Here is a 25,214-nt window from a genome sequence, read left to right as displayed (position 1 = left end):
CTTTTTAAACCTTTATCTCTCAAACCTGGATGTGACAGAAGCAATCCTGTTAACAGATTTGGATTCTACACCCTCAGATCTCTAAACAACTCTTAAAATCTTATGATGGGAACAAAAAATATATATTTTGAGGGGCACCAATTTATGAGAGAGTCAATGTATAAGAAGAGAAGAAGCCTAAAGGAGTTATGGGGGTCTTGCCCTTTAAACAGACCAGAACATAGGCACAGAGTATTGGCCAGAGACTGCTGGGACTTACACTTAGTGTCTTAACACTTTGAAGAGCCCCCCTCCCACATCTGGTTAGGTTAACTGGAGACTCTAAGTTGGTCCCAGTGTGTGTGTGTGTATACCATGAGACGGACTGGCCCTCTGTCCAGCAGTTTCCTGATTTGTGCTTGAGGCCACCGTGCTGCCACTACAGTGAAACCAGCTGATAAACTAACCTCGCTTTCCATTCTTCCTTTTACTGTTTACACTACTGTGTCACAATGAAGTTCTACTACATGGCAGTAACCAACGCACAGAATTAACAATTAGATTTTTGTCAGTTTCTTACTGTAGACAAAAAAACATCTTAAGAAGATGACCTTTGGCTACTTGGATGATTACATGGGCAAAAACACACTGAACATGTCATGTCATTTTCTAACCTGCTTAATCCAGACCAGTTGTTTGGGGGGGATCGCTGGAGGCTATCCCAGCTAGCACAGGGCACAGGCAGGAACAAACCCCAGACACGGTGCCAGTCTATCACAGGGCAAACAGACACACGCACCCACCAAACCATCTAACATGCACGTCTATGGACAGTGGGAGGAAGCTCATGTAGACGCAGGTAGAACATGCAATCTCCATGCAGGGAGGACCCGGGGCATGAACCTTGGTCTCCTTACTATGAGGAAGCAGCGCTACCACTGTGCCACTGTGCTGCCCAAACTGAACATGATGTTTCAATTTCTATAAACTTTAACAAAGACTTAGTTGAATGAATTGGTGCTAAAAGAAACAGATGGTTTAATTCATGCTTGCTGCATCCAGCCCCATGAATGAATGAATGAAGATTACAGAGCGATGAAGGCTGTGGTTAAGTATTCTTTCCTGAACACGGCTTGATATTTTCAGCAGTTCACCATTTAAGATTAATACAGGCAAAGACAGAAAGGGAGGGAGAAGAGAATTTTAATATCTTATAATATAACATTGTGCTTTATAACTCAGCATGAAACACAAAAGTTGCCTATTGTTTTATGCTGTAACAATGAAAGGTTAAATCAAAGATGTTAAAGTGTCAAGCCTGACATAAGGAACAAAAGCTTTAAGTAATTAAATGAAATCATTAAAACATTAATGCATTATTTTTGCGCTTCACATTCATTTGATGCAGTGTCTTTCAAAGCATATTCTATCACTAGGCATACAGAAAATGAATAATCGCTTTACAAATATTATAGTCTGTGGCTATTCTTGAAACCAACATTTCTGAGGAATGACTCATATTTCTGAAAATTATGGAAATTGTATTAAAATGCATTAAGAGATAATCAGATAGCTGAGCTAACCAAACGCAGCTGCTCTTTGCTAATACACACTTCAGAAAGTTTTGGGTTTTTTTTATTTTTTAAGTGTTTGCAATCAAATAGAAAATAATGAAATAATGCAAGAAACAATTGACATACTTGAATTTCTTCCAGCAAAGTGCATTCCTGCCTTGAGGTTTTTGTTGCTCTGTTAGGCTCGGGGCTTATTGGACAAGATTACTGGGTAGACGGATGGAGGAAGGACCTGTGCTAAAATTTGGTTAATTTAAAAAGCATGGCAGAACAAAGAAATCAAGTGCATTACATGATTAAACACAAACTTTATCTAAAATCACTGATGCCAGTAAAAAGAATGCAATATGACGTGTGTAGATAATATAGAAAGGTCATCTACCGTATTCTTTCAAGAAGATTGTTTATTGGTATGTGTCCAGATGAATCATTGTAACTTTTTAAAAGATTTAAAATTTTAAACTCCAACTGATTTCATAATCAGGCCTGCCTTCACTTACATAAAAATAAACTGAACTCTTGCCTTTAAAACGACTCCCGGTTTTTACAGTATTGCCTTTTTGGTTCTGAAGTGTACCCCACCGTATAATTAACCTGTGTAAAAAATGAATTTCTGTGACCAGTTTTAATACACTTCCAATACTCGGCTAATTAATTTTAATCATTTTAATTCACTGAAAGCCTCCTTTTTTTGAGGAGGTGCAATCGTTCGCTCAATTGACTTGCAGTTCCAAGGAGCCGAGTTCATTCCCATGCCAGGAGTTTGCATTTCCTCCCAATTCCACACACTCTCATATTAGGATGACGGGCTCACTTGTAATTTGTGTCCTGAGGTGACTGGTGTCCCATTCAGGTACGCGTCTTATCTTGTGTTCACTACTACAATTCCCATGACCCTAAAACTGGATGACATGGGTTCAGTAAATGGATGTTTTCTGAAGCAAGTGACAAGGTAGCACGGTGGTTAGAAATGCTGCCCTTCCAGATATGGAGGTCATTTCTTTGCCCCATTCATAGATCACTCTCTCTGTTGTCCTGGTGCATTTGTGTATTTTCTCCAGGCACGTGAATTTTATTCTCCAGCATGCCAAAGATTTGCATGTTAGTCTAACTCACATATTAGGGAATAACAGGAGTGTGCTCTGCAATGGTCTGGAATCGAGTTTGGGGTTAATGCCTGCTTGGCACCAGTGGCTGAATTAACAGGCTTTGGCTTAATACAATCCCGTAATGAAGTAAGGTGGGTTCTGAAAACAAATGGACGCTTTCATTGAATGTGCTTATTATTCATTCACTGGGGAGTTTTCACAATTAGTTATTCAATATTGAATCACTATGGGTTTAATTTGGCCTTTTTGACAATGATTAACAAAACTCTGTGGTGTTAAAGTGAAAACAGATGTCTGCAAAAATTATATAAAATAGTTATAAATATAAAACACAAAATAAGTATTCACCCTCTTCAAGTGAGTATTCAGTGGACGCACCTTTGGCAGCCATGACAGCCTTAAGTCTGTGTGCACAGGTCTCTGTCTATCAGCTGTTTCCCCCACAATCATCTTTGTAATGCTCTGTCAGTGTGTCATGGAGATCATGCATGAACAGCCTTTGTCAAGTCCAGCCACAAATTCACGTTAAACTGAGATCTGGACTCTGACTCTGCCACTTCAAGTCATTGAACACTGTTGCTTTTAAGCCATTCTTGTGTTGCTTTGGCTTTGTACTTGGGGCTGTTATCTTGCTGGAAAACAAATCAAGGCAGAGACTTTTTGCAGTCTGAATCAGGTTTTTCATCAGGATTTCCCTGAATTTTGCTGCAATAATTTCACCCACAAGTCCCACAAGCCTTCTTTCTAAGGCCTGTTGCAGAGAAGCATCACCATAGCCTGATGCTGCCACCCCCATGCTTCACAGTGCAAATGGTATACTTTTGATAATGTAAACACCAAACATGGTGTTTAGTCTGATGGCCGAAAAAACTCAATTTCAGTTTCATCAGACCATAGAGTCTTCTTTCATCTGACTTCAGCGTCTCCACTGTGCCTTCTGGCAAACTCCACCCAACATATCATATGTGTTTTCTCTTTGCCACTCTCCCATTAAGCTGCAACTAGTGGGGCACCAGGACAGCAGTTGTTGTCTGCACGGTATCAACCACTGTAGCCTGTAATTCATTTAAAGTTCCCAAGGCTCTCTTGGTGCAATACTTCCGTTTTTTGATCACTCAGTTTTTGTGGATGGCCTGCCCTACGCAGATTTACAGCTGTGTCACTCTTTTTCCACTTCTTAATGATTGATTTCACTGGACTCCAAGAGATATTCAGTGACTTGGACATTTTATTGTCTTTATCCCCAGCCCTGTGATTTTCAATCATCTTTTCATTGAGTTGTTTGATCTGTTATTCTGTCTTCATTGTGTAGATCAACCCACCATACTGAGTAAGAAGAAGTTGGATCTTCCACATTCAGGTGCTTTTATACTACAAGTACTTGAAACTCCTTGACTACAGACAGGTGGTCTCCCTTGAACTAATTCTGTGACCTTTAAAGCCAATTGGCTGCACTAGTGATGACAAGAGGTTTGTCACAGTAAATGGATTGAATGCTTACACAATATATTATTTTGTTTTGTATTTGTAATTAGCTTGGGCCATGTTGTATAGATGTGTTTTCACTTTGACATTAAAGAGTTGTTTTCTGCTGATCAGTGTCAGAACAGTCAAATTAAATCCATTATGACTTGACATCATACAACAATAAAAAGTGAAAACTTCCTGGGGGATGAATAGTTTTTATAGGCCCTGTATTTACATCCTGATGACAATAGTTACCAACATCTTAAAAAGCAAGTTCAAGGAATGCTAATTCATTGCTATGTACAAATCACATAGAAACACCTCCTAATGCACTTTAAAAAACAAACCAACCCTGTTTGATTCTTCTGCACCAACACAGTAAAAGTATAAAGTGGCATTATTGAAAAAAGTTCAGTTACAAATCAATATGCATTTCAATCAATGGTTGAAACAGAAACCTGCAGTCTGCAACCAAGACTGAGAATGGTGGTTCTGGGTCCTCGAATTGCCTAAAGAAGTGGTGAATACATTTTGGCCCACAAGGCTTAAGTGGTTGAAGGTATTCAAAACAATGTCTACATTACTCTGAGAAATAATCTCGTATTTATCACATTTACAGACCATTACAGATTTTTTCTATCAACAAGATCATTTTAACCCCCTTCGGTCTGAAACACACCACAGGTTTTAATAAAAGAATATCCAAAGTAGCACTGTTCGGTAGTGGGAATCATAAAATAGTGATTACCACTTGCGTTCACTGTTCAATAGTGACTTAACCTTTAGTGACCAATTCAGTAAATACAGTATTTTAAGGAAAGGCAAGAATATCTCTGCTCAGTTTGGTTCTTCTAAATGCAGGAAAAGATACACAAGGAACAAAGTTAAGATAGCGGTCTCATCGTGATCTCAGAGCAGGTGCTAATTGTGACACATGCAGATCACTGGTCTCTCTGAACGAGTTTGCCCAAACTCCCCAATTACTGCCATGCAACCTAAATACTATAATATTAAAATTCAGTATATAATTACAACATTTTATATTCTCAAAGTGATTATTTTATTTAAAGACAAAACCTTTCTGGGTAACTGAAATGTGAAACATGTTCAAAGGTTCTTTCAATATAGCATCATCTGTACAGTACAATGTCTGAAAACCACAGGCCTCACCGGGAGAAGTGGTTACAGATGATGAATGAATGGAGAAACAAATGACTATAGTGAAAAATCTGACAATGCAGAGATTACCTAAAGATCTCTGGGGAGAGAAGAAGGAATACGATCAGTTTCATGTTACTTTTGTCAACTCTGTTTGGAAAAACAAAAATGAACATATCCAGGCCAATGTCAAATCCACATGGCAACATATTCTGGTTAAACACTGTTGTGTATGGGACAGACATTAATAAACTGTACAGTACCAGTATATGATTTTAAAAAATATTTTAGTAAGCTGAGTAATCATGTGCTACTCTTAGATGGATGATCACAATATGGAACATTATCCTGTAGAACGTCTCTTCTGGGACGAAGCACTGCAAAAAAGAAAAAAAAAATTGTAAATTAATACCATAATACAGAAAACAAAACATACTGTATAGTGGCATGTTGTGTTTCCTGCTATAATAAAGTGCAATAGCCTTGCAATGTTCTTTTTTTTTTTTTAGCTTGCTCAGTCAGAGCTGTAGGAATCTCGGAGTCTGTCCCAGCAGCATTACAAGTATGGCCTGCAATAAGGAGACAGCGGTCCATGTTGAGGCACAAAGATTCATAACCTGATCAATTTACAGTTACGTCAATTAACCTAACATGTTCGGTTTGGAATGTGGGATGGCGTACATGGAGAAAATACTCACGTACAGTAAAGTCTCCAACCAGCTCCTCGCAGCAGTTAGGCATTAACGCTAAACACTGAGCCACAATGATGCACGTTTATAATGTCCACCAGGGAAAAATAAACAGGATATCTTAAAACCGTTTTAAAATGCACCAGTATTGCTCATGGGTGGTCCTATAGTTGGTGTTTTCGGTGTAGCTACACTGCTTTATATCGAGCTGGCATCCCATCCAGGGCTGGTTCCTGCCTTGTACCAGTGATGCTGCTAGGATCTTTTTATGGATTTTATATAAAACCAACTAGATCATTAAACTGTTGGGTATCAGTTTAAAAAAGCATTTGTTTGAAACTAAAATAATATTGTTTTCATTTGAGAAATATAACTTTTACTCAACTTATTTTTTTTTCTTTTTACTTTATTTTAATTAAGATAAGGATGTTTACACATTACATACTTTTAGTTGGTTGCATGATTAACGGTAAATTGTATGAAAGGTTATAATAATTCTGTGTAAATCCACCTGTGTACTAATTTAAAATGCATGTACTAAATAAATATAGTAGTGTCACAACAAAATAAACTACAAACAGCACCAGCTTCTTTTCACACTAACTTTATTAGCCAGATTCCACTTTCTACTTGTAATACAATTCCTCACCTTATTAATCATGCTGCTATTTTGTTCTTTCTCCTTCCATTTTCCTACACCCCCCCCCCCCCCCCTTATACAGGGCAGGGCATCAGGGCAGCTGGAGCCTATGCCAGGAAGAACTGGGTGCAAGGCATGTCACCCCAGAGAGAGGGTGCCAGTCCATCAAATGGCAAACACACGCACACACGCACATGCGCACACACGCGTGCACACTAAGGCATCACCAACTAACCTAACCTGCATGTCTTTGGAGTCTGGGAGGAAAACAAAAGCACCCAGAGGAAACCCATGAGAACAGGCAAACTCCACGCAAGCAGCATAAATTGCAGTCCCCTTGTTGTCTTGCCTGTTCATTCTATATTTAAGGTGCCTATTAAAAAAAATCTGATGAAACTTTAAAAAATACCTAATAAATTATAATAAATCTTTGGCATTTTATTTATATGAAATAGATTTGCTATATTGTAATTTTTAAATTGGTGAAACCTAGGATTCATTTCCGAACTGGACACTGTGGGTAGAGTTGGCATGTGCTCCCTGTCCTTATTGGTTTTCTCCTAGTGCTCTGGATTGCACCCACTCCTCATACAAATGCACATTAGGATGATTATACTTTCTTAACTGGTCATGGGTGTGCCCCATATGCTGCAATGAACTGGCATCCCATCCTGAGTTTGTTTCTGCTTTAAATCACTTTCTGCGGGATTAGGCACGGCTTCCATTGACCTCATAATGAAATCAACAGATTCAGAAAACAGCTGGTCCTTGTAGTTTAAAGTTCAGGCCCACACTGTTAGTTTAACACATGAATAAAAGGAATTTGTGTTCTGAAGCATAAGAGAGAATCTTTGTGCTAATAGCTTTGAAAATTGTGCACTACCCCATCTATTTTCTATGCTTTCTTATTGTTGACAAAGCAGTGGGACAATAATATTAAGCATTCTATTTCACAAATATAGCAATCACATGCTGTGGAAGAAGAAGAAAGAGGATAGATCGTTAAATAAGTCTTGAATTGGCAGTGTTATTCCAGGCCTGATTTGCCAACAGAATAATGAAAAATTTACAATACTAATAGTATATATACATAAATACACACACACACACACACACTTTCTCCCAGTCTGCAGTAGTCCACAGCTGGTATTTCAAGGCCCTATTTTGTATTTTAAAGTATGGCTTTCATACTGCCACTCGCCTTGTCAAACCTGCAGCACAAAGTCTCCTCTTCATAGTAGAAACTGAGGCTTGCTTTTTTCGACCTGCACTCTTATGCCTGTAGCTATTGACCCTCAGAAAGTTTTCTTCTGATTGGGTTGTGACTTTGCGCCTACCAGATCTCTTCCTATCAGAGTTCCTTCCAGTTTCCAATTGCCTTTGCATTGTGCAGGACACCAGTATACTCACTGACACTTTGATTTATTTTTGCAATTACTCTAAATGAAAGGCCTACATGTCTAAGGTTAATAACGCCCTGTCTCATTTCATTTGTTAATTGCCATTTTCTTACCATTATCCCTGGAATTTAAAACTTTCTACAGTGTAATGTTATCCAAATAGTATTTCAGAGGGTGTAGTAACACAGTCTGTTTCAACTCTGCTTTAACACTGACAGGACGTTTTTAAGTATTTAACAGAAGATTGGGACACCAGTGCAAATTGTTTGCTTCAACTTGCAAGGTTCAATTTACTTTAATTGCTGCAACAAATTTGTAGGTTGTCACCTATTAGTTGTTCCTATAAGAAGGGCCATTTTTAATATGCTGAAATTTCCTTTATTTCAGTTTTTGCTAAAATAATGTTTAAATTTAAACATTTGGAAGTTTACTGCTTACCTTTTCAGCATTTTAGGTCATTCATTGCATTTCAGCTGATTAAATTTTAAGAAAACCTAGAAAAATGCATTTATATTTCAATTTTTTTATTTTTAATAAATTTGCTAAAATCAAGTAAACTTTTTTCACGTTGTCATTATGGGGTGTTGTGTGTAGAATTCTGAGGAAAAAAAATGAATTTAATCCATTTGGAATAAGGCTGTAACATAACAAAATGTGGAAAAACTGATGCGCTGTGAATACTTTCCGGATGCACTGTGTGTATGTATGTATGTGTATATATATATATATATATATATATATATATATATATATATATATATATATATATATATATATATATAAAAATATATATATATATATATATATATATATATATATATATATATATATATATATATATATATACTGTATATACACACACACACACGTATAGTAGAATTGTATAAAGATTATGTTTTTGTATATTAAACTTTATTTACATTTCCAGATGTTTAGGCTGGTGCATTACAAAGACAAGGCCATTTCTAGCCTTTCAGTGGACTTAAGTGGTATTCCTATTTTGGGGGTCCCATCTCTTCACCCCTCTTCTCTGTGTTAGCTGGTCGGGCCTATGAGCCTTGGGGCCCTAAGCAGATGCTTAACTTGCTTATACTGAGAAACAACCCTGGATGAAGGGTTAGAATTAGAGTTAGTTTTAGCGTTCTAAAACACAAATATCACCTAACATTATCCAGGAAATTGCTTTTGGGAGAATGGAGAAAAAGGAAATGACACGGATGGCAAATGTTTGCTTCACCATAAATGACCTGACACCATTATAACATTGTAGAGTTGAAAGTATGCACCACATCTTAGACATTTAATTTGCATCTTTCACAAGGGAAGATTAAGCTTAAACAAATTGCTTCACATTACAACCTCAGATTTCAGAAGAAACCAAACTTTTTCAAATTCAATTAAACATCTTTTTTCAAACAAACCATCTCTAGTAAATGCTACTATTTCAACCACAAAACCCAATATCAGTTTTCAGTTCAGAAAAATCTGAATAACCTAATTTACCTAACTGGATGAATTATATATTTAAACCAAGGTGTAAAAAGAAAACACCCAGCAAAAGTATTACAACTGTTTGTGTTTGTTCAAATTAAACCAGTTACATGTTGTAACAATCAGACTTTATAATTAGTTAGCAACCATGACACCATTCAAAATGAAACGCTCTCTGTTGTCATTGAAATCACCTTTCGCTGACATATACCATAAGTTTTATATACAGTATAAGGAAAGTACTGTGATGACGTCAGTGTGTTAAGTTCTAGTTTTCTAATACTTTTTGCTTCTTTGAATTCAGTTTGACTGCTTTTGGAGTGATGTGTGTTTCTACAATTTGCTTGTCCATGTGTGATGACAGCTTAGCTAAGAAATGAACACAGAATCTGAATGCAGCTGAGCACAGTCACTAGCACTATAAAATACCAGAAGTGTATTAATTTGAACCAAAATTAAACCAGTTGATTTAGTGCCACAAAGACAGTGATTTTGCTTTTTGTATTCATTTTGTACCAACTGCAGCACAAACGATGAAGAAAAAAAAATGTTTTTTTGGTTCTTCCAACTAATTCTATCTAATAAAATACTGGACTGCAATGTTGCACTACTAAAATGACAGCTTTATGTAAAGAAGATCACGCACTGGAAACATAAGATCTTGTAATGCTATAGCCCCTGCTGATGAACGGACATCTAATTTGGCATTCTGAGTACTTCAAGCCCAAGCAAGCTTGGAAACTCTGATAATTTGTTCGTTAAATACTATTTTGATAATCATCTTCTCCTCAAATAAATGTAATTACAATAAAAAGGAAATAGTCATGGTTTAATGATGCCACACTCTCTCTTCATTTAAATTCATTTTTAGGATTCTAATTTAAGAATAAGAAAGTGCCACAACAATACTGGTGTTATTTTCTGGACACAAATAAAGCATAATTAAGACTGAAGTCACAGGTATGAAATATCAGTTTGTTTCCTCTATAGTTTCAGGCCAAGATGAAGTGAGACGACACAGGAACTGACATCAATCAGTCTGACAGCTGAGAGAGGAAGACGAGACGCGCTATGGCCAGTGGCGTAGCAAGGTCTGGTGACACCCGGGGTGGAGTTTAAACTTGTCACCCCCTTGTCCACCAAAATATAAAATGAAATTTATTGAGAAAGCAATTTTTTTATTCAATTGGTTAAGTAAAGAGGGCATAATGTTAATTATTTTGTAAACAATTTTTTATGAATAAAAAAAAAGTAAAATGCCTTTTTATTAATAAGCCAGTTTAATGTACAATGTAAGAAATCTTTTTTCATAGTGATAGTACCTAGTGCATAACTTTATTATTATTATTATAATACAATTTAATGAAAACTCAATTGTTTACAAGTTTCGTTCTCTAGGCTCTAATCCAACAAACTGTACTTTAACATGATACTTAGAATCTAAAGGCAATAACAAGCCAAATCAATAGAACGCCAATGATAATTTCCCAATACTGCCCCTTCTTGGCCTCTGATTTGTCGGCAAAAATTACGTCAAATCGCCAATTAACCAGAATTGTGACACATGATTTCGTCATGTGTCCCGACTCGTATATATAGGGGCCTTAAGACAGTGGGATGGGGAGGGAGATATTGTCCATTCACTCGTAGAATGATCCTAAAGTAAACTTGTTTACTTTATGATTGGTTCTAGAGCGGACAATACCTACCCACCCCACTGTCTAAAACGTTTTGCGCCGACTATATTATTATGATGTTTGGGTTAAAAATATCATCTTGTTGCACAGAACGACTTGGGGTGATGATATATTTGTGGCAGGGATGAGACAATGAGTCACAGGACCAGTTGTTTGTTTACTTGAGCACCAGCACAGTTCAAAAGAAACGAGACAGAACACCCCTCCCCCCACACACCACACAATAATACTAAATCATTACAGCATCACATTGTTCACCCGCAATTTGCTACAATTAGAGATTGTTAAAGCCCATGTAAATTATTTGACATGTTATTTTATGTAACAAAAAGGCACATTAATACAAAACCGGTAACTTTTTGTCACCCCCTCAGAGCTGGTAACTGGTGCGGGCTGCACCCACCGCACTCGCCTTCCTACGCCACTGGCTATGGCGTAAAGTGAAATACTGACTGCTGGCACTGCACTAATGCACTTGTGAATTTCCCATTGGGATTAATAAAGTATCTATCTATCTATCTATCTATCTATCTATCTATCTATCTATCTATCTATCTATCTATCTTTTTAGACAATCAAATACATTTAATAGGGACTTTCTCCATCTGGGACCCAACGTTTATTTTGAATCAGTGTCCCCCCTCTCAAAGGCTGCATGTTTACCGGTTTAAGTGGAATTAAAGTATTAAACATATTTTTACAAAGAACACTCAAAAGTACTATTTTAAATTAATGAATTAAGATATTAGCAGTCTTTTCAGTTTTATATTGAAACAGGGCATACATGACCAAAAAATTAAAACCAAGTCCACATAATATTATAAAGAACTGCTTAATAAATTTCTTTATTAAATCAACTAGACAAGTAAGGATTGCATTCAATTTACGCATCGAGCATTAATGGGCCACAACTATGACCATTTGCAATTGCCACTTCAGTATGGTATATTTTAATTTATGAAAGAACAGGAAATTCTCCCAATGATTTTAAATATTATATTTGTCCTTGAGGTTATATTCCAACTATTTTTTTTCAAAAACTAACTTGCAGTAGTTGACCAGCCTATACCAGACACAACAAACACATCTTTATTGAACTGTACTGAACTCTTTTAAAGTAGCCATTATGAGAACTTAGTGAAAGACATTAACATGTACGCTAGCCCAGATTCAAATATTTATTTAAAAAAACAAACAAACAAAGAAACACATCACAACTTAAATCTTCTCATAAAAAAACAAAAACTCTACTGGCTTTTATGAGATCTTTTGATCTTTTTTTTTCTCTAAGTAACCAGTACAGTACTGTCTTATAAACCGATCAACCACAACATTATGTGGTCTGTAACAATATTTAGGCATGTGGTACTTGACAAACTAACAACCCACACGAAATGCCAGGAGTCAAGGTTTCCCAGCAGAACATTGCCCAAAGCATCTCACTGCCTTGCACTAGCTTGCTTTCTTCCCATAGTGCATCCTGCTGCCATCTTTTTTCCCCCAAGGAAACAATGCACATGCACCCAGGTGATGACCACCCAAATAATCTAAAAGAAAATGTGATTCATCAAACCAGGTCACCTTCTTCCCATTGCTCCATGGTCCAGTTCTGTAGCTCTTGTGCCTATTGCAGGCATTTCCGGCAGGGAACAGGGCACAGCATGGGTACTCTGACCAGTTTGTGGCTACACAAGCACATATGCAAGCCGCAATGCATTGTGTCTTCTGCCACCTCAGAATGGCAGTATTAAGTTTTTCAGGAATTTGTGGTACAGTAGCTCTTCTGTGAGATCAGATCAGACAGGCTAGTCTTTGCTCCCCACGTGCATCAATGAGCCTTGGGTGCCCACGACCCTGTCATTGGTTTATCAGTTGTCCTTCCTTGGACTACTTTTGGTACAAACCACCGCATACCTGGAACATCTCACAAGACCGGATGTTTTGGAGATGTTCTGACTCCGTGTATAAACCATTAAAATTGGGTCCTTGTCCAAGCTGCTCAGATCCTTACACTTGCCCATTTTTCCTGCCTCCACCACATCACCATCTACAAGTAATGGTTCACTTGCTGCCTAATGTATCCCACCCATTGTTGGGCGCCACTGTAATGAGATAATCAATGTCATTCATCACACCTGTCAGTGGTTTTAATGTTGTGGCTTATAGTTGTATGACCTCAAGCATGATGGGATGATGCTTGTTCATTTATGTCAATGACCACACCTATGTACAAAGACCTACTTTCACATAATTTTATATTCCACATTAACTAAAATGTTTCCTTTCCTACTCATATTGCATAGCACAGAAGGCTGATTAGTAGGTACAAACCAAAGAGAAATGACAACAGGAGAATGTTCAAACATTCAGCATGGGGTGAAAGGATCTGTGATAGGCCTGTTATTTTTTCCTAAGATATATGAAAACAGCAATTCAATTGACTTGTGAAATGTACAGCTGTTAAAAAATAGGAAGAATACCAAATCCTTAAGAGACAGCAAAGGCACTTCAGAACAAGTATCAAAATTGGGTAAAAAACAGTACATGGAAAATATAAGTGACTGTAATGCACACATGACAATTATAACATACGTTAATAATGCAAGACAGGCAATGAAGAATTTAGTTCAAAATTTGGAAAGGATTAAGGATTTATGTCAATGCTACATTCACATCCTCCAATTAATGTGCAAAAGTAACTTAAAATACAAATGAAAGTCTGGCCATAAGAAAAATATGTACAGTATAAATGAAGAAATATTATTGTACAACACTCTAGCAGGGATACTCAATTACGGTCTTGAAGGTCCACAGTGGCAGCAGGTTTTCGTTCTAACCAGTTTCGTAAATAGAAGCCAGGTCTAACAGGTATTTAATTATATGGCTTGTTAGTGCTTTCATTCTTCCAAGACAAAAAAGTTTTTTTTTGTTTTTTGAGAACCTTATCCTATGTTTTACTGTCCTTCCTTTCCCTCTCATTTATTTCAAAACATTTTACTAACACAGATACTGCAAGATGCATGTACACAGGTTTAAATAGAAGCATGTTAGCTGGCAAGCTAGTGTTTCGTTTGTCTGGTTAAGAAATCAGGCAGCAATTAACACATTAATACAGCACTTTAAAACTGAAAATGCAATGAAGGTACTGAATCATAACAAGCAAGTTAACTAGAGCTAAGCCCCAAAAAATATTGCTTTATTAGTAAATAAATTGGTTCTAATTAAGAAACTGGTTAAAGCAAAAACCTGTAGTCACTACAGACCTCCAGGACCATAACTGAATACCCCTGCAGTATAGGATCAAAGTGAGACCACATTTAAAACTCCCGTTATCTGTGGCACCTCTGCATGAGAGCCACCTTTTTCCACCCCCTCAAACATGTCTGGAAAACATCTGGGATTAAATCACTTAAGAGATCTGTACACAGACAACATCTTTGTATCCCACAAACAATTACACTCCAAATTTAACTTACCAGCAACACATTTCTTTCACTACCTTCAAATTTGAAATTTTGTTAAACAGAACCTGCCCAATTTTCCTCACCTCCCACCTACCTCTATACCGGGACAAATATTGATCACTCTTCAGGACTCGGACAGCATTTCCTTAACATATAAAACTATTTTACAGTCCCTCCCTTTCAAAGATCCAAGAGAAAAGTGGGAAAAGGATCTCTTACTCATCATTTCAGAAAAGGAGTGGAAAGTAGAAATGCACAGAATTCACTCGAGCTCCATATGCGCAAAGCATAGAATTATTCAACTTACAATTCTATATCGAGCGCATCTCTCTCGTTTAAAATTGTCCAAAATGTTTCCAGGGCAAAATCCAACCTGTGAACGCTGCAATCAAGCTCCGGCCTCACTGGGTCACGTTTTGGGCCTGCACCAAATTAACATCATTCTGGACCAAAATCTTTAAATGCCTTTAAGACAGACTTGGTGTCACACTCCCTCCTAATCCACTAACAGCTGTGTTTGGTGTGCCTCCAGATGGGCTTAAAGTGGAGAAGGACAAACAAACTGTAATGGCCGTTACTATACTATTGGCATGTAGACATATCTTGGTCAATTGGAAGAATCCCAGCTCTCCTATTCTAAGTCAGTGGGTAACTGATGTTATATACTATTTGAAACTGGAAATAAGTCAAATTCGCACTTAGAGGATTTGTACAAAACATTTTCAAAACCTGACAGGATCTAATCAATAACATTTTAGAACAAGCATTTAAATTGAGGAAGCAGGTTCTCTCCCCTCTTTTACTCAATTTATCTCTGTTAATTTATTAATTTATCTATTCATTTGTCTTTACTAGCATAAAGTTTTACACTGCTGGCCTAGCTCTCTTTCTCAGAGGTGGGGGTTGATTTGTATTCAAACCTTTTTTCTTTTTGAAAAACTCAGGTTATATGTATGGAGTGTTATTTGATTTAAAAAATTCAATAAAATTAAAAAAAAAAAAAAATCTCATTACAATGTTGATGTTTCAGAAGAGATACACAGAAAAGCAACCAGGGTCATTCATGGACCAAGCTGCTCGTCATCCTGTGTCAGACTAAAGGAGCTTTATCTCTTCAGTCTTAAACAAAAAGTAGTTTTTAGAGGGTTGCCCAGATTTTCAGTGTTCTCAAAGCAATAGATGGAGTTAATCCTGTGGAATTGTTACAAGTAAAATGTGAAACCTGCACTCAAAGAAACCACAACAGAAAACAAGGTGGAGATAATTCAACACAGAAACCCATAAGCACTATTTCAGAGAGTGTAAAAACAGTCTGTAAACAACTGACCAGTCATGTAGTTAAAGAGTCTACTACTTCAACATGCTACAACTGCCAGGATGAGTCTACTGGGACAGCTTGTGTTTTATCTAAACAATAAAACTAAATGGACTAAATAGTCTGCAGCCAGTTGTATATTTTATGATGCTCTTCAATCATTTCAGGTTACATGCTGTACAATTCCATATTGGTTAGCATCTATTGCAATTATAAATTTTGCTAAACTGTTAATACTCTGACATGTGCTGAACTATCACACATCTATAATTCACAGGCATTACATTCTTGCAAAATTTGTGACCTGTGAGGTTGTCAGTTTACTCAGCGCAATAGTGACATCTAGTGGAAATGTGCATACATCAGAAGGCTTTTTCACAAAACTGCTTTGAGCAAAATTTGTAAGTTGTATATTTGAAACATTAAAGATTAATACCTTTAGTCTATTTTATTTTATTAATTAGAACTGTTCAATTGATGTAGAAGTTCACATGTTAATCACCTTATGGTCAGGACAGAGATGCTCAGGAGCAGCTTCTGTCCACAGGCCCTAAGACTTCTTAACCTGGATATGCCACCACACAGTCTTTCAACTGTTGATTACAACACAAACTGAATTCTCTACCTCAGTGAATCTCAGCTGCTGCCATGTCATTTAAGTCTTTTACATTAACCAGCAAACTAGCACACTGCACTAGTACATTCATATTCTATTCTATTACATTTACTGCACTCTGTTCAGATCTTGTATTTAACTGTAATCCTTATTTAGATATATACTTTCTCTATATTGCTTTGCCTTGGTTTTACCCTTTTTAAATATCTTTTTAAAATTTCTTTTATTTAAATTATTTTCTTTTTTAGTCATTTTGAAGTGCCTTTCAAAGGGCACCAACTACCAGGCAGCAAGCAGAATTGCTGTACTTTACAAAATATTATTTTAATTAATTGATTAGAATTAGAAGTGAATACCACTGACTGATTAATCAATTATCCAATAAAGTGATCTCATTCCTGTTATTAATGGTGCTGTTTGTTAACCTGTAAAAGTTCTTCAGTTAAGTCTAGGAATGACCATATTAAAAAAATGTACTTATTGTTATGAGGTATAAGAAGGTTAAATGTAAATCCTGTGAATTTTCCATAATACGGATAGTTTGTGCCTATTCTCACAACATTGGACACCAGTCCTGGAATGGGCCCAGTCCCTTGCAGGACACAATCATGCATTAACCCTCCCTCCCTCCCTCACTCACTCACTCACTCACAAGGGGACATCTTAGAGTTGCCAATTAATCTAAAATACACATAAGAGGGATGCTAGAGGTGGAAAACCAATGCAAACAGGATAAAAACGTGCAAACACACACGGAGTGACTAGGTTTGTGATTTGAACTCAGGCCTTTGAACCTGTGAGGTAGCAACACTAACTATGCTGCTACCTTTCAAGATGGTTTAATGTGCATTTCCAAAAACATATTTGCGCAACATGTAAAAAACATAATTTTATGATCTAAACATTTAATATGGTCGGGATGAATTCATTCATTATACACAATCAAGAGCCAATGTACAAAAAGAGAGAAATTTAATAAGTATTACTCACATAATTTATTATCAGCTACATGAACTCCTTGGATAACACTAGTACGCAATACAATTTCAACATCAGAAGCCAGTTTCATCATCTGGGGAAAAAAAATTATACAGTTACACACATTCCAGTACAAATCCAACTACTGAAAAATTATTACATCAGTTGTGTATGTATATTTCATTGTCTGGACTTTATATACCAGCAAGCCTGACTAAGCCAAAATCTAGCAAAGCAAATATGACTAGCCACATCCATAAAATGATGGTGCTCCATGTGAATGTCATGGGTTGCGGTGTAACATGAAAACAAGTAATCACAATTAGTCCATATTAAATCTAAACTAATGTTAATATTCACAAAAGGCTCCATGATGCTTGAACCTGGAATTTTCATGCTCTGATATGCACCAAAAATAATTCACTGAATAAAAGAATGCATCCACCCATCCAATCTGTGAACTTGCATTTTCAATTACTGGAGAGCCACAGACTAGCCCAGTAGTATCAGAGATGAGACAGGGGAACTGGCCCAGTGGCTTGGAATGTTCCTGCACCCATCCACACACACACAGAGCTACAGGGCTAATTTGGACTCACTAGTTAACCTAATACTTGTGTCTCTGAGATGAGGTAAGCCAGGAGAATATGCACAGAGCTTCAGCTTAGACATCGAGATAGCATGTAACAAGTTCCGGGTTCTGGAATTCAACAAAAGTTTCAGGGGCTATCAGGCTGCAGTGTAAACCATCATACCCCAAGAAATAAGGTCAGTGCGTCTTATTGTAACAACACAAGATACCCAGGGTTTTCAATATTACTGGTGTGGCCGGAATCCTTACCCGGCCAGGACACCCAGAGTGTGGAAGGACCGGGGGGAGAGTTTTTGTGGGACAGTGTCTCCCCCGGACCGATAGAGGGCAGCCCCCTTGGTTTTCAGTGGGACCATGGGTTAAGAGCATGGGAGCTCAATCCTGTTGGAGCCCGAAGCCACCGCCAGGGGGAGCATGAACCTTTCCAGGGCCTTACTTTTTCACACTTCCGCCACACCCAGAAGTGTGGCCGGAAGAAGCTCGTAATAAAAGGAGCCGTCTCACTCCATAAGTTGCCTAGAGTCAGGAGGAAGGAGTGGACAAAGCCTGAGGATGAGTGGAGGCGGATGGACTGTATATTGGTGTGATGTTGGTAATGTGTGCACAAACTGTAAATAAACACGGGTGGTTGAGTTGAACCTGTGTCCTACCTGCCTGTCTGTCTGTGTCAGGGGTTAGGGTGGTGCCACGCCCCCTAGTGGCTCAAACTGGTTAGCTTCTATAGTCATACCCACTTAATAAACAAAACAAAAAGATTTTGTTTGACTAAATTTAAAATAGACCTCATATTTGTGTTAAATGTTGCCAAACACAAGAGTTAAAACAGTGAAGTGACCAGAAAACAGAATTAGCAAAAGTTGTTAAGACTGAAAAACTGCGATTAAACAAGATCGGGCGCTGTTACACTGGTGTGGCCGTAAGCTTCAGTTTGTATTAATAACATTTGCTTAGACTACTTTAAGCTAGAACGTGGTACCAGACAAGGATGTTCCTTGTCGCCACTGCTGTTTGCAATCACCATTGAACCACTGGCGGTTCACTGCCGAAATTCTTATCAGATAAAGGGGATTGTCAGAGAAGGACTGGAACAGAAAATTTCTCTATATGCGGATGATATGGTTTTATATATATCAGACCCAGAAAACACTGTCCCTGCAGTTTTAACAGCACTAACAGAATTTCAAAAGATATCTGGTCTTAAAATTAATCTGAATAAAAGTATACTCTTTCCAGTGAATTCACAAGCATATAATATTAGATTGGACACCCTACCTTTTACCATAGCAGATCAGTTTAAATACCTAGGGGTAAATATCACAAGTAAACATAAAGCTCTTTATCAACAATATTTTGCCGTCTGTATGGAAAAAATTAAGCAAGACTTGCATAGATGGTCAACCCTTCATCTCACTCTAGCCGGAAGAATTAACATTGTTAAGATGAATATCCTTCCTAAACTTCTCTTTTTATTTCAAAACATTCCAATATATATCAATAAATCATTTTTTAAACAGTTAGATTCAACAATAATCTCATTCATTTGGAACTCAAAACACCCACGTATCCGAAGAGCGACCCTACAAAGACCTAAGGCAGAAGGTGGTATGGCTTTACCTAATTTTCAGTTTTATTACTGGGCAGCAAACATACAAGCCATAAAAACCTGGACACAAATAAATGAACATACACAGGCTTGGTCTGCAACAGAAGTAAAATCCTGTAGTACTTCTTTATACTCCCTGCTCTGCTCTCCAATAAATGCAAGTAATTGCAAATATACTAATAACCCAATTGTGCTTTACTCACTCAGAATATGGAACCAAATTAGAAAGCATTTTAAGATGGAAAATCTTTTATCAGTGGCACCTCTGCAAGAGAACCACCTTTTTCAAACTTCGCAAGTATATCCAGTTTTCAATACCTGGAAAAGTTTTGGGATTAAAATGCTCAGAGATCTTTATATAGACAACATATTTGCATCTTTTGAACAATTATGTTCAAAATTCAACCTCCCAGCTACACATTTCTTTCACTATCTTCAAATTAGAAATTTTGTTAAACAGAAATTGCCCGATTTCCCCCACCTCGCACCCTCCACAATGCTGGAAAAAATAATGCTCAATTTCGAGGAATTAAACACCATTTCCGCATTATATAAAATCTTATTAGAGTCTTTACCTTTCAAAGATCCAAGAGGACATTGGGAAGAAGATCTCTTAATTAATATATCAGAAAAGGAGTGGAAGGTAGCAAAGCAGAGAATTCACTCGAGCTCCATATGTGCAAAGCATAGAATTATTCATCTAAAAATTATATATCAAGCTCATCTGTCTCGCTTAAAACTGTCCAAAATGTTTCCAGGGCAAGATCCAACCTGCGAACGCTGCAACCAAGCTCCTGCCTCACTGGGTCACATGTTCTGGGCCTACACCCAACTAACATCATTTTGGACCAAAATTTTTAAGTGCCTTTCAGACAGCCTAGGTATCACAATCCCTCCTAACCCACTAACAGCTGTGTTTGGTTTTCTTCCAGACGGACTTGAAGTGGAGAGGGACAAGCAAACTGTGATTGCATTCACTACACTTTTGGCACGCAGACTTATTCTATTAAATTGGAAGAATCCTAATTCTCCTCTGATAAGTCAGTGGAAAAAACGATGTTTTATATTATCTGAAATTGGAAAAAATCAAATTCTCAGTTAGAGGATCTGTACAAATTTTTTTCAAAACCTGGCAGGATTTAATCAATATTATTTTAGAATAAGAGAAATAATGATTACCGCATTTAATTCCCTTCTCCATCTCTTATTTACATATATATTTATTTCTCCCTTTCTTTTGTTTATTGTTGCCTTATTAAGAAGCCCTAAGCAATTCTCCTTTAGCTAAGCTCTCCTTCTCAGGGGTGGGGTTTGATTTGTCTTCAATTTTGTTGGGTTATAAATTGATCTATTTGTATGGAATGATTACAATAAAAATTAATAAAAATTAAAAAAAAAAAAAAAAGACTGAAAAAATGCAAATGCAAAGGAATGTGATAACATCTGGGGAAACAAAAAGGAACTTGTTTAAAACAATCTATAATACATTTTCATGTATCCCATAAATGCCACTATAGCTGCACTTACATAAGTTATGTAAAAATTGTATACTATTAAGTGATGGACAGAAAGGTGATTACTTTAACTGTACAATTATTTATTATTAGTCAGGCAACTGTATGTAGGTTCACGAAGAGGGAGAACTGCTTTCTCTCGTAGGGAGGGAATAAGAAACACATGTGCACAGACAGAATAAACAGGAAGAAAATGAACTGCTGCTAAGAGAACAAGAACCTCAATCTGTTCAGTTTATAATCATGTTGAAGACAGACCTGCCAAAAATCCAAGTAAGAATCCAAGTTACTGAATTCTGTCTTGAAGAGGCTTTACTTACCTCTAAAAACAGAGACACCTCAGACACAGGAAAAATGTGCACGATTCAAAGGAATATGACCATTTACACTTTGCAAGCCAGAGTGTAAAGCCTAGGGATAGCGTGGTAACAGTGGCTCAGACAAAAGTGGTCATGGCTGGTCTTTCCACAGGCAAGGACAAACCTCACAAGAAACACTTCTGATACACTTCACAAGGTATACTTCTGTGTATCTGGCACTTTAAAGGGATGAATGAACATCAGGGTTTATCCAAATAGCCCAATTCCTGCAGAGGGCCTCCTCTGACCTAATATGTGGTTGTTATTTGGTGAAGCCTTGAAGTAAACTCCAAGCTGAATATAAAATAGGAGAGTTAAACAAGTAAAAGTGAATCATGAAACCGTGAAAACAGAGCTGTTTTTAACAACTCCAACTGCATTTACCTTACAGGTGACTTTTATAAGCCCTTTATACACACGCAGAGAGAGAAGATAAGCAGTTTGAGTGGAATATGAAAACAGGGCAGACAAGAAGATGGTTAATAAAAAAAATCACAAAAGAATTTTATAGGAATTATAAAAAGGTAATTAAAGAATATTTTGTCCTGGTGAATAATATTGTGAATGAAGATAAGAAGTTTAATGGAGTCAGTTCTTTAAGCGGGTTGGATTTAAAACATGATGGGAGGGGTTATGAAGATAAACAAATGCCTAATGGGAGATCTGGATTGTGTAACATTTCAGTTCACTAGTATTGGAAGGATTCTAAAGAACCTTTTATTTTTGAAAACGGTCAGTCAAAAAAAAAAAGTTATTTTCAACATATCAACTTAAAACGGGGGGTTAATTTTTTTTCTGTACATTTTATGTCATGAAGTGTAAAATAAGATTGTAACAGTGGTGGATGTCTGAGGATAAATTACCAAGTAAATGATACTGTATATGTGATGTATCAGATGTTTATGGTTATGCAGTAAATGTTAGGTCCAGCAAAGTGTTTTAATTGTCTTGTGTTACAACATCTTTTAAGTTCCCTCTTTGAGGTACCACGTTTTTCCTCTGACCTCAGATGTCCTCCCTGCTAACTCTGAATCTGACCTTGAATGAGACGCAGGTTCACTGCAGGGCACACAGTTTTGAGGCTCTAATCAGGTGAAAGTGAAACACAGAGAGAACATGGAACTGCTACAAAGAACATTTTAAACCCTGAGACACAGCAATGCTACTTTCTATGCCAAACAAACTGAGAAAAAAAAGGATTTTTGTACCAAAATTGTACCAAAAAAGTTGTGAAAAATAGAGAATGGTACTGCAGTACAGCTCTTACAGTGGTGTGAAAAACTATTTGCCCCCTTCCTGATTTCTTATTCTTTTGCATGTTTGTCACACAAAATGTTTCTGATCATCAAACACATTTAACCATTAGTCAAATATAACACAAGTAAACACAAAATGCAGTTTGTAAATGGTGGTTTTTATTATTTAGGGAGAAAAAAAAATCCAAACCTACATGGCCCTGTGTGAAAAAGTAATTGCCCCCTAAACCTAATAACTGGTTGGGCCACCCTTAGCAGCAATAACTGCAATCAAGCGTTTGCGATAACTTGCAATGAGTCTTTTACAGCGCTCTGGAGGAATTTTGGCCCACTCATCTTTGCAAAATTGTTGTAATTCAGCTTTATTTGAGGGTTTTCTAGCATGAACCGCCTTTTTAAGGTCATGCCATAGCATCTCAATTGGATTCAGGTCAGGACTTTGACTAGGCCACTCCAAAGTCTTCATTTTGTTTTTCTTCAGCCATTCAGAGGTGGATTTGCTGGTGTGTTTTGGGTCATTGTCCTGTTGCAGCACCCAAGATCGCTTCAGCTTGAGTTGACGAACAGATGGCCGGACATTCTCCTTCAGGATTTTTTGGTAGACAGTAGAATTCATGGTTCCATCTAACACAGCAAGCCTTCCAGGTCCTGAAGCAGCAAAACAACCCCAGACCATCACACTACCACCACCATATTTTACTGTTGGTATGATGTTCTTTTTCTGAAATGCTGTGTTCCTTTTACGCCAGATGTAACGGGACATTTGCCTTCCAAAAAGTTCAACTTTTGACTCATCAGTCCACAAGGTATTTTCCCAAAAGTCTTGGCAATCATTGAGATGTTTCTTAGCAAAATTGAGACGAGCCCTAATGTTCTTTTTGCTTAACAGTGGTTTGCGTCTTGGAAATCTGCCATGCACGCCGTTTTTGCCCAGTCTCTTTCTTATGGTGGAGTCGTGAACACTGACCTTAATTGAGGCAAGTGAGGCCTGCAGTTCTTTAGACGTTGTCCTGGGGTCTTTTGTGACCTCTCGGATGAGTCGTCTCTGCGCTCTTGGGGTAATTTTGGTCGGCCGGCCACTCCTGGGAAGGTTCACCACTGTTCCATGTTTTTGCCATTTGTGGATAATGGCTCTCACTGTGGTTCGCTGGAGTCCCAAAACTTTAGAAATGGCTTTATAACCTTTACCAGACTGATAGATCTCAATTACTTCTGTTCTCATTTGTTCCTGAATTTCTTTGGATCTTGGCATGATGTCTAGCTTTTGAGGTGCTTTTGGTCTACTTCTCTGTGTCAGGCAGCTCCTATTTAAGTGATTTCTTGATTGAAACAGGTGTGGCAGTAATCAGGCCTGGGGGTGGCTACGGAAATTGAACTCAGGTGTGATACACCACAGTTAGGTTATTTTTTAACAAGGGGGCAATTACTTTTTCACACAGGGCCATGTAGGTTTGTATTTTTTTTCTCCCTAAATAATAAACACCATCATTTAAAAACTGCATTTTGTGTTTACTTGTGTTATATTTGACTAATGGTTAAATGTTTGATGATCAGAAACATTTTGTGTGACAAACATGCAAAAGAATAAGAAATCAGGAAGGGGGCAAATAGTTTTTCACACCACTGTATCTCTTCTACTTCACAGTTCCAAAGCACTGCATTTGAATTCTGGTCTAATTATGGCCTGTGTGATGTCTGCTTATTCAACCAGTGCCTGCATGGATTTATCTCTGGGAAACCCCATGTTCCTCAACACTTCATAGACGTATTTGTCAGGTTAATGTTAATTCCATATGGACACCATATCAGAGCGCGTGTGTGTGTGTGTGTGAGAGGCTGTATATTTGAGATTGCACTTAAATGACTTCCTGCCATGTCTAGGGCTTGAAATGGATTAAACAGGATCATAAATGAATGGATGAAGTTTAAAAATATGCAGCTTTTTTTGAATATTCACTACTAAAAATGTTGCTTTCCCTATTCCTGGAGCGATAAACTGACTGCAGGTTTTCTTTCTGACCAGTTTTTTAAATTATAACAAATGTCCCCCTGCTCACTTTACTCGCCAACCCCCAAGTGGGCACTACACGCTAGCCACTTCGCAGCTCTGCCGCTCGCGTATGGGGAAGCGAATGTACAATTTAAACAGATTGTTATTTTAATGGGAAGTGTTACACATACATAATAGACCTAACTATTTTACAATACAGCGAGTAATTAACCATAGTAAAAAATAGTAAAATGTAATAAATTGAAAGAAAATTATGTTTCATGTTGCGTTAGAGGTATTCGATATGTTATATGTTTTCGTTC

General features: G+C 37.3%; 1 protein-coding gene across 1 annotated transcript in view; it reads right to left on the bottom strand.

Annotated features, from left to right (window-relative positions):
* Positions 1-1,163: 1,163 nt before the first annotated feature.
* lyrm7 (LYR motif containing 7) overlaps positions 1,164-25,214 on the bottom strand; it is a 30,138-nt gene continuing 6,087 nt past the window's right edge. The window contains exons 4-5 of the mRNA XM_028804879.2: positions 17,590-17,671; positions 1,164-5,664 (exon numbers count right to left, since the gene is read on the bottom strand). Coding sequence (XP_028660712.1) covers positions 5,591-5,664; positions 17,590-17,671 — 156 coding nt within the window. The 3' untranslated portion in view covers positions 1,164-5,590. The remainder of the gene's footprint in view (positions 5,665-17,589; positions 17,672-25,214) is intronic.

This window comes from Erpetoichthys calabaricus, chromosome 7, assembly GCF_900747795.2.
Source record: "Erpetoichthys calabaricus chromosome 7, fErpCal1.3, whole genome shotgun sequence".
Classification (NCBI taxonomy): Eukaryota; Metazoa; Chordata; class Cladistia; order Polypteriformes; family Polypteridae; genus Erpetoichthys; species Erpetoichthys calabaricus.
The sequence above is the reverse complement of the archived record's forward strand: the minus strand, read 5'-3'. Positions and strand labels throughout refer to the sequence as shown.